At 52.6% G+C, this 10,852-nt stretch overlaps 1 protein-coding gene across 1 annotated transcript; it reads right to left on the reverse strand.

Moving 5' to 3' along the window:
• Positions 1 to 42: 42 nt before the first annotated feature.
• Positions 43 to 9,878, reverse strand: GNB3 (G protein subunit beta 3). Its single transcript, XM_054655029.2, has 10 exons — positions 9,705 to 9,878; positions 4,997 to 5,098; positions 4,442 to 4,480; positions 4,204 to 4,310; positions 4,031 to 4,094; positions 3,754 to 3,916; positions 3,586 to 3,652; positions 2,465 to 2,666; positions 1,194 to 1,410; positions 43 to 270 (listed from the first exon to the last, which is right to left on the reverse strand). Exons 2-10 carry the CDS (start codon positions 5,051 to 5,053, stop codon positions 164 to 166), a joined length of 1,023 nt encoding a protein of 340 aa, XP_054511004.1. The 5' UTR covers positions 5,054 to 5,098; positions 9,705 to 9,878; the 3' UTR covers positions 43 to 163.
• Positions 9,879 to 10,852: the final 974 nt, after the last annotated feature.

The raw sequence follows: 10,852 nt of genomic DNA on the forward strand, positions 1-10,852 counted from the left end.
TGATCTCCTTTCACTCTGGGAGACTCCTACAAGTGACCTGTGTCTAGAGACAAGTGGGAGTGGTAGGTAGGCATTTCTGTTGTGCTCAGCTGCTGATGCTGTGTTGCATGGGCTCGGGCTGTGGGCCGTGCTTCCGCTGCTCTTCCCCTCCCTGCTGCCGTCCTCAGTTCCAAATCTTGAGGAAACTGTCCCAGGAGCCAGTGGCAACAGCCATGCCATCCGCCGTCACCCCCAGGCAGCTCACTCTGTTGTCGTGGCCAGAAAGGATTCCTGTGGAGGGAAGGAAGAGGTGAGGCAGTGAAGGGGGCCCTGTGAGAGGTGACAGGGTAGCCCTACTGAGGGGACACGTGTCACAGGCTGTGCCCACGAGCTGTGCGTGGCCTGGTCTGCTCCTGCACAACCTCTTGCAGTCAGTACATGGAGAACGGGAGCAAATGTCCCAAAAAACTTTTGTGTGTGGTGTACAACCAGCACCCAAGGGGTTCTTGGGCAGGTATGGCCAGCTGAACCTCATACAACTGCTTTCACCTGGCCAGCTGACTCCTCATGCAACTGCTTTCACCCTGGACAGCTAGAACTGCTTTCACCTGGCCAGCTGAATCCTCAGAACTGCTTTCACCCTGGCCAGCTGACTCCTCATGCAACTGCTTTCACCCTGACGTGACGGTAAGACTAAGATAGGATGGGGTCCTTGGTAAGGCTGAGAAATAGCAGTGCTGCTGGTGGGCTGTGTTTCATGACTTTTTAGAGGGTAAGGGCTGCATCTGAAAGAAAAGTGCTGTGTTCTGTGTATGAGCATCACAGAGTACCCAAAGATGTTGGATGGAAGCCCAGGTGCACGCTTGGCTTGGTGCCTGGCCACCAAGTGGCACTGTGAGTACCTGGAACTGGCAGACGAGGAGGAAGTAGGATATTCTATAGCAGTTTTAGCTAATGGGAACCTTCTTGTCTCCCTTGATCAACGTTGTTTAAAGGCTTGACTTCCTTAACAATTAAAACCAATATCTCTTCTAGGCCAGTGAGAGTTGTTGGCCTAGTTCTGGTGTGCTCCCTTAGCACGAGGGAGCTTTGCTGGGTTTCTGTCACTATAGGATGTCTTCCTATGTTCAGGAAAAATAAGTGCCTCATTATCCCTGAGGCAGGGAGAGGAGGCCTTGCAGGGAGGGGAGGAGGGACCTCGAGGAGCCACTGACCCACACGCTCTGCTTTCAGGGAGTCCCAGATGTTGCAGTTGAAGTCGTCATAGCCGGCGAAGAGGAGGCGGCCGCTGCGGGAGAGGGCGATGGAGGTGATGCCGCAGATGATGGTCTCGTGGGAGTACATGATCAGCTCCTGGTCTGCCCGCAGGTCGAACAGGCGGCACGTGGCGTCATCAGAGCCCGTGCAGATGGCCTCGCCGTTGGGGAAGAACTGGGGAGGGCACACACCATGTTTGAATGAGGTTCTCCTCAGATCCCGCTGGAATTCCTCAGCTCGTCACACCCCCCTCCTGCTAACCACCAGGAAGCCACAGAGGCAGGAAAACCTGGTGGGACCAGACACTGGATCATGGAATTTGAGTCTGCTGAAGGGGGAGACTGATATTCTCTTAAGGCCTAATAAACCCCTTCCACTCCAAGAAAACAAATGGCAAGATATCTCAGTGCTTGAGGAAGGATTATTTTAACTCCAGCTTTGGCCTTAACAAAAGTCCATCTATTATCCCCCAGCTGAGGTCTGACATAATTCTGGCTACCAGAGCCTTCCTCTGTTTGATCCTCATATCCCAGGCTTCTCATACATGCTCATGCCCAGGTCTTGCTCTGAGGTGTAAATAAAGGGGTCCCAGGAGCAGGTATGGCAGAAAACCATGTGGCTGACAAGGTAGCCATAGGGCAACTGAGAAAGGTTTCACTAATTGATGTCAGTGGAGGGTGGTTTGAGCAGCAGACTGCAGGAAGCTGGCATTTGCTTAGCTACAAGGAATAGTCTGCCACGTGTCTTGTCCTGCCATCTCTGCAGCTCTGAGGGAGGTGCTTCCTCCCAAATGTCTGAGCTGCCTCTCATGAAAATTTAATCTTCAGAAGATCTCCCTCCTCTCTCTTCCATCTGGAGCTGACCTCAGCTGAGTTAGATGTTCCTGCTGCCTCACTTGCATCTCGTGCCAGGGCTGCTGGAGCATGCTTAAAGCACAGCTGCCAACAGCTGTTGTGAGCAAAGCTGGACCAGCCCCTGTGTCAGGGTGCTCAGCTCCATGGCGTGCTGCCTGTCCAAGACTTGGGTGCTCTGGTGCCTGGAGAGAGCCCTCCTCCAAACTTCAGGGAACTTGGGCACTCCCTGCTTCAGGCTGGATCACGGGGCCAAGGTCTAAGACCCCTCTTACCCTGCTAACTGTGACAGCTTCTTTCAACCTTGTCCCAGGGCTGTTTTGGAGCTGTTCCACCCCCCATTCTCCGCCCTAGCCCCGTGCAGGGAGCGTACGTACGGAGATGGCGTTGATGTCGGACTCGTGCCCTGAGAAGGTCTGGCGGCAGGAGCCCTCCCGCACGTCCCACAGTTTGGCAGTAGCATCACAAGCCCCCGAGATGAAGAGTTTGAAGTCAGGGGAGACGGCCAAGCTCATGCAGTCTCCGGTGTGACCAATGAACACAGTCTTCTGCTGCCCTGTCTCGATGTCCCAGAGCGCGCTGCAGGAGGGGACAGGAGAGGAGAGGAGCTCTCAGAGCCAGCCCAGGCAGAGCAGACCCACAGCCAGGCTGAAGAGCTGTCCCACTCACAGACAAAAGGAGGGATGCCGTGGTTACTGCACGGGAAAATGGGTGAGAGCATCCCTGGAGTCAGCTGTATATAACAGGAGATATCTTCACAGCTGTTGTTGGCAGTACCTTTGCCAAAACAGAGTTAGACTAAGGCTGGGAGTGTGAGAAGTTTGGCATATAAGTGTAACAGCTGAAGGGAATACTGAGAGACAGTAAGAGGGACACAAACAGCAAAAAAATAGCAAACAGCTGAAAAAGGTATTCTGTGTCCATGCTTGTAAGGTGCAAAGCTCAAAGCTCTTGTTCAGTGGGATCCCACAGCACTGCCAGACAAACAAACCCCAGGTAACCCTGATCTCTGATGGAAATGCCACATTTCCTTGGTCAAAAGGTTCTTCCAAAGCAGGTATGAGGATGAAATGGGGTGAATAAAGAATAAGGACTGTTCAGAGTCACAGCACAGTGAGCCCTGAGAACCAGGAACCAAAGGATCAAGGCACTACTTCTGCAGTGTCCCTTGCACAGAGGGCAGGATTTGAGAAGTGGAGAACATGTGCATGCTCCACATAAAATTAAAACTCTCTCTGTCCTGGCATAAATGACACGGTTCTTTGTGAGAACTTTTGACATGGTCCCTACTCTTTGGCCTGGCCTCAGCTGAGAAAAGAAGCATCTGTTCTGCCAAGGGAGGAAGAATGGATGGGGCTTCCTAAGGTGCTCCATGTGGCCTCTCCATGTAGGAGCAATTCCTCCTTAGATAGTGGAGGGCTGAAGAGCACAAGGACTGCACTTGCTGCTGTGCTAAGAGCAGAGGTCATGGCACCAGGATACAGGAGGGAGCACTCACCATGTGGTATCTCCAGAGCTAGTCACAATGTTGTTGTCATCAAGAAATCGGCAGCAGGAGAGGTATCCTGGGAAGTGGGAACAAGCAAATATGAGAAAAAGGGGCAGGGATAGAAGGGTGAAGTTTGGAAGCAAGGGGCACCCAGTTGCAGGCAGGCAGTGCACACACCTGTGTGGGCTGAGAGCTCCCTGCTCACTTTGACGTTGCCTTCACGGGACTTGAGGCTGTAGATGGAGCACATGTTGTCAAGGCCTCCACAGGCCACAAAATTGCCAGAGGGGGCATAGGCACAGGTCATGACCCAGGAGGAACGCAAAGGGATGGCATGAACCTGGGAGGACCAGAAACCGTGTCAGGGCTCTTGGCAGCAGAGAGAGCAGGTCAAGGACATCATCTCCAAGAGGACCCACTCCAGCATCCCGGTTTGCAGCCACCTGGCTCCTACCTTGTTAGTTGTGTATGTGTCCCACACAATCAGTTTCCCATCTTGTGAGGCACTGACCATAAGTCTGTGAGAAAGGAACAAGGTCATGTTAGTGGCTTTCTTCCCATCAGAGCCTTCCTGCCCCTCACACCCAAGTGCTGTCCTGCAGCCAGCAGGCCAGCAGCAGCTCTCACTTGGAGTCTGTGGACCAGTGCAAGGCGTAGATCTTGGCCAGGTGTCCCCGCAGGGTCCTTCGGGTCCGCATCTGGATGCGTCCAACGACCTCCATTCCAGATACAATCTAGAGAAAGAATTTATCTTGGACTACCAGGAACTTTACTGCTTTCCACATCTCTGCCTCCTGGCTCCTTCCTGACTGGGCACCAGCCCCTCAGAGTGGTGCTAGCTTGCCCAGGCAGCCCTGTCCCTTACCTGAGCAAGCGTTGTGTCTGCACAGGCTTTCCGGGCATCCTGGAGAAGAGACAACAGCAGATGAGACAGATTGAAAGCATGTGGGGAAGGTGATGACAAGTGAAATTTGGGGTCATTGTCTGAGGGCTACTAGAAGTAGGAATTGTGGCTTTGCTGTGTTTGGATTGTGGCCAGCACAGGGGGATCTTTGTGATTAGATCACCTTGACACCAGTCAATTGTCAGGGAGGTGAGCCAAAATTTGCTCAGCGTCCTGTTCACTGTGCTACACCCTTTCCATAGACCCTCCCACCTGACAGAACACCAGTGGCCTCACAGACAGAGGAGATCCTGGGGATTCATTACACTCGTGGGACCCCTGTCCCTGTTTCTCTCCCTTCCCCCACCATGGTGGGAAGATCTCCATTAGCATTTAAAGGCCTGTGGAGAGCTGCAGAGGGCTCCTAGACTTAGATGGAGAAAGCCCAGCTCCAGCTTGTGGCTGAGGAGGAAAGTTTGGGCATGCAGTGGGGGGTAGACACGCTTTCAGCAGCTTCATGGCTGTTGCCAGCATTACCGCAATCTGCTTCTTCAGCTGCTCAGCCTCCTGCTTCATCTGCTCCATTTCCCCCATCTTTCTGACCTAGGGGTGGCTCCTCCACGTGGGGCAGCCTGGATTCTGGGGAGACAGATCAAAGGAGAGAGGTGTGAGTTAGATAGGACACCAATGTGGCTGCTCAGTTACAGAAATTTAGGTATCCTGACTATCCTGACAAAGGATTGGTGACCATTTCTTGGCTGAACACTCGGTAATGTTGTGCTGTATCTGGCCACAGCCCTTAGCATTTGGGAAGCTTGTGCTGGGCCTGATCAAAGGTCCATTTTGTCCTGGATCCTGCTTACACATACACGTACAGAAGCTAAAGAACTCCAGAGCCTCTTGCTGAGGTTCTGGACACACTTGTCCATTAATTTTTAACCTCTCCATTCCAAGCCCTGGGTCCTCTTTATGAGCTTCTCCCTGTTAATGGCCAAGCTGTCCATCTCAGCTCCAGGAGGAAGAAACTTGTTGGGGGGAGCCCATTGGCTATTTCCCACTGTTTGTCCTAAGCAAAGCCTCACCAGGCAGGACCAACCAACTCTCTGACCACCAAGGAAACCTATGGGGCTGTTGAGGCTCTCTCTCAGAGTTCCCTTCCAGTTTCACATCAAAAACTAAACCAAAACCAACCAACCAAACCAAAATAAAATAAAAAGAAAGGCTGATGCCTGGGGAAGGATCTAAGAATAGCATAAGCCGATAGGGGTACATCTCCTACTTGCCCAGCCCCAGCTTTTCACTGACGTCCAAAGCTAGAGCAGCATTACTGTATGCAAGTCCTTGATGTTCTTTTCTTCTGTGCATTTGTCCACACCATTTTTGTGCCCATGCCAAGTTCAGCCTCCTCAGTACCCCCTGATGATGACTTCCACAGCTGGGTGGCAGGCTCTGCAAAGAAGTTCCTGCTTCCATCACTTCCTGGTGGCACTGGTTCCACTTGACAGTAGCTATAGTTTGAGTTGGAAGAATCATCAAATAACTGGTCTCTATTCACCCCTGCATCACTCGGTATTTCATACATCTTTGTCATACCCGTCTCTTTTCTAGACTGCAGAGCAAACTTAGTCATTCCTCCTGTGTAAGCTGTTACATCCTATTATCTCTGCTGTTCTGTGAGCTTTGTTTCATTGTTTACAGAGCAGAGACAATACGTTTTTGCAGGGAGAGCAGGGAGCCAGAATTGTAATCCATATTCAAGATGCAGGTGCACTGTATCAATATACAACAGCTCTGTTTTATTCTCTCTTTCTTGTTATGTGCATTCAAATATTCACCAGCGATTCCAGCATCTCCCACTTTTGTTGACAAACGTGATCTTTAATTGCTCCAGCATTTCACCTGGATAGATGTGAGTGTCCAGATGTGCTCCAGGTGTTGCCCAAGAAATGTTCCAGCAGCATCTGCAGAATTTCTCCCAGTTCCTCTGGGTCACATCACTTCCATCCCTGTTGCCTGAAGGCCTCTGAATTTCCTCTGGTCAGTGAGGCTTTGGGTCCTTGCATGCCAGACTTGCTCTCTTGCTGTAGGCAAGCACATCCAGAGAGCTCCCAAGTCCCACCTTTGCTGGCTGCTTGGTAGAGCACTTTGAGTTTCCTTGAAGAATTCCTTCCCTTGAATGTCTCCACAGCTTTCCTTTGATCCCCCAGGCACAGAGAGTTTCTGCTTGTTCAATGATTCCTGAGGCATGGCTTTGAGTGCAGGAAAGAGAACAAGACACAGGTTTCCCCTAGCTCCTGGGAGGCTATCCCAGCAGGAAGCTGTTTCAGGATACACTTTGCAGAGGGAGACTTGTGCCTGCTGCCTGCAAGGCTGGATAGAGGCACAGCACTGCTGACTGTTCCCTGCTCACTGCCCATGCACGGGATGGGGCTGCCAGCCCCAGGAAATGGTGAAGGAGCAGGAGGGCAGCACTGCCAGGGCCCAGAGGAATGTGCCACAGCCACGGCCTGGGGCTGCCAGCCTCAGCTCCTTCAGCTACCCTGAAGGACAGGAACGGACCAGCACCTGAGCTGGGCTCATTCCACTGGTTTTTCTTCTCTCATTCCAACAGAGCAGCAATGAGGGGGCTCCTCCCAGCAAGGACGCACTGCTGCACCTCATTGAGTAAGGCTGGCCGTGAAAGCCCACCTCCATGCACTTCCCCTCCTTTGGGAGAGGGCTGGCATTCCACTCCACTCTCAGCTGACTGACAGAGCGGGGAGATGCTGGGGAAGGCCTTGCAGCTTTCAGTCAGAGACTGCACATCCTCCTTTTGCTGGGTGTTTGCCCCTCACTTTCAGTGTACAGTTCAGCTTGCAAGGCTCCATCCTGCTCTGGTCACAGCCTACAGCACACCAAGTGGAACACCTGAACTTCCAGCCACCCTGTGCAGCTAGCTCTACCACTGTGGCCCACACTTTGCCCTTCTCAAGTGTTTCTTAGGACTGATCCATCAATCCTAAGCACTGGATTGCCTTTTCCTGCTAGGTAACCTCCTCCCCCTGACTCTCTCATTCCAGCCTCCTTTGCTTGGTTCCCAAGTTCTTCGGGCTGTTATTTCATACACCTTTGGCTCTCTGAGATCACTGGCCATCCACCTGCCCCAATTTTTATTTGTAGACTTCTGGTTTTGCCCACCCAGACCTGCACAGAGATGGGAACCTTGTTCTCCCTTCCCTCCAATTTCTGCTCTCGGTGAAGCTGGCTGTACACATCCTCCCCATTACCTGTCAGGTCCCAGTCTTCCTTTCACTGCTCCTGCTTTTTCACTACTCTCTTCCCTTCTCTGGTTGTTTCTCAACTCTGGTACTAGCAAGGGAATGCCAGTTCACTGCTCTGTAAAGCTGCATGACCAGATGAGGGGCTTTTGGAGCCATAGGCAGATCAAACAGCAGGGGCAGGATGTTGAGGACGGATAAAAAGGGCTAAATATAGAGAAGGTGCAGCTCAGGACTGTGTCTGAACCTTTAAATCCCTCTGAGGGAACACTCTAAATGAAGTTGGGAATTGTTCTCAGCCTCAGAAGGACAAGGAGCCACAGATGAGTGATAATAATAGCTCCATCTTTGCCTGTCGCCTCCATCCGTCACGTCCCAGCGCAATTTGTGGAGAGTGAGTTGTCCCCAGCATAGTGCAGCTGCCTCCCAGGAGGAGCAGGGCAGGTGTGCAAAAGAGCAGCTCGTTATGGTCATGCAAATTTAGGGCAGGAAATGGGAGGAACAAAATGGGGGAAGAACGGAGGAAAGGGAAATGGAGTTTGGCCAAGGCCTCTTCCAGCCTTGACTGGCAGTACCTCAGGGATACACATTTCTAGTGGATCTAAGGATCAGCTCACAGTTGCTCATGGTGGTTGCCAGGCTAGTTTTAATGGGAAAGGCTTTTAAATGGTGCACACTTGGCGCTTTCTGGAAGTAAGGGCTCTTTCAGGGGAATGCTAAGCAGAAGAGGAAACCAAGTCCTTAGGTACCTTTGAAAGAAACAATTCACCACTCTCAGCACAGCTACTGACAGGAGGACCTTGGCATCAGCACTGTTCCAGAGTTTTGCCTCCTGCAAGCACCACCAGGAGCAAGCAGGGCACAGCCAAACAGAGCCTGGGCTTGGCTGGTTCATGCCAGCCCTGTTCTGAGCTCTACCTTAGCTGTGCTCAGCCAGTTCACAGTTCTTGGCTTTGGAAATCACATTTCATTTCTTCTGCTCTCCAACATGACAGTTCTTCCCCCTCCTGCCTTTTCTAACAAATTTTTTGCTGCAGCACTCCTGTCTGTGGGCAACCAAACCCATCCTGAGTCCTTTGGTGTCTGCTCATAGCAGATCAAATGCCTCTGCTGTGGTGCAAGACGGAGGGGGACCTGGAATCATCCATCTTCTGCCTTTTGCTGCCACACCCTGACTTTTCAGAGCAGTGGCCACATCCCTTGCATGATGCCATGGAGGTGGCTCAGCTTGCTCCCTGGGGGCTGTCCCTCCAAGTCACCTGCATCGCTCCCTGGTAGGGATAAAAGTGCAAGGAATGGGTGGGAGAAAGAGGCAAGGTGAACCCTCTTATTATCTGCTCTTGGGTAGCTCCCCCCATGCTGCAGAAGGAGTGGTTGCTCTGTGAAATGTTGGGAGAGGGCTGTGAATAATGGAAAAGGGAAAGGGGGAAGAAGAAGGACTCAGTGGGAACAGGCAGTGTCCCTGGGTCTCCCTGTAATCCCTGACCAGCTTCGCAGGCTCGCCCTGGTGACCCCGGGCTCCTTGCAGAGCCGGATACAGAGATGATCCCTCTCTCCTGTGATGGAGATCAAAGGTCAGGGTAAAATTACCCTGCTCTGCTCCTTGCTTTCTGAGGGCTCCTTCTCCAGCCAGAACAGCAGCCAGCTGCAATGAGGTGTGCACAGGGTGCACTGGGAGTGCAGGGCTGTGTACAGGCAGCGAGTGCCAGGTCGATCAGGGGAGGTGTTACCCAACCGCTCCAGCCTGGAAACTGGTGAGATTTACCTGCCAAGTGGAGAACAAGCAACCCCATCCCAGTGCAAAACCCCCTCACCACTAAAGACACCTCAGTGTTAACCCAACTCCTTTCCATGATCTTACCCTCCCTCATCCTCTGATGGGATGAGCCCTTGTTCAAAGGCTCCCCATATAATCGCTCCAAGAAACTCAGGGTCCCAACGCCAGGTTCACCAAGGTGACCTCAGGCATCGCAAGGCGGCAAACTTACCGGGATCTGTAGAGCAAGGTGGGTTCCAGTCCCCTCTGGATGGGACCCTCACAGCCTGCCTCCCTTGCTGAGAATGGCTCCTCACTGCCCAAAAGTCCTTTGTACCTCTGCAGTCTCCAGGCAGTCCCGTTTGTCCACCCAGCGAGTCCCTCGCTCCCTCTCTGCTCCTCAGCCTCTCCCAGGACTGATCTCCCCATGGGGAGCTGGAAGGCTGTGCACGGGAGGGGTTGGGGGAGGGCTGATTCCAGGAGCAGCGTCAGGCAAATTAAATCAGACACCAGAGACTTGGGGAAATCGGATTGGGACGTAATGCAAAGCAGGTGGATGGGGAGGGGTGAAAAGAGAGAGTAGCACACTGCTCCTGAAGGGAAAGAAACAATCCCAGGCGGATTTGACTCCCTCTGTTTATATCAGCAACAAACTAATAAAGTGAAGATTAGCCAGAACAGCCTAGGATTATCAGCCACCAGGGCAGGGCTTGCTGTACCTCACAGGCACAGGAATTCCTGTTTTCCCAGGGACAGCATGCCACTCGTGTCCTGGGCAGGGCGGAAAGAGAGATGATGCCACCAGAGAGGGCCTGCAAAGGGAAAACCAATGGCAGCGCCACCACACCCTCCCCAGGCTGCAAACGGGGCTCTGGATGGGGAAAACAGAACTGGGCACAGGGGCCAGGGGTGGCAAAAGATTTGGTGGCATGCCTTTTGGCAGCCACTTTAGTGGGATGCTGCAAGGGGATTATCTTGGCCTCAATCTCTTTTAATCTCTCCCGCGGCTTTGGCCCAAGCCTGAGATAAATACCTTTTAACGGATCTCATCTGACGTCAGGAGGCCATCAGTCTAATCACCCAGGCCACCTTTGGGCAAAGCAAGCCAGAGATGTGGACACTGGCCCCTCACCCCCAACATGTCCTCATCAACCAGGAACCACCCAGCATCCCCCACGAACCATTGGGATGGACATGTGGGTGCTGGGATGTGACAGTCCCCTTGCCAGGGAGAGGGAATTTGAAATGCACAATCAGATGTTCGCTTGCGACCCTGGGGAGGCGATGGGAAGCAAAAAGGGTTGCCAGCACAGGTTTCCCAAGCCTGCATGTTAAGAAGCGTCAGGATTCAGATTAAGGAAGGACTTCCCTTCCCATGGA

Source organism: Agelaius phoeniceus, chromosome 2, assembly GCF_051311805.1.
Source record: "Agelaius phoeniceus isolate bAgePho1 chromosome 2, bAgePho1.hap1, whole genome shotgun sequence".
Lineage (NCBI taxonomy): Eukaryota > Metazoa > Chordata > Aves > Passeriformes > Icteridae > Agelaius > Agelaius phoeniceus.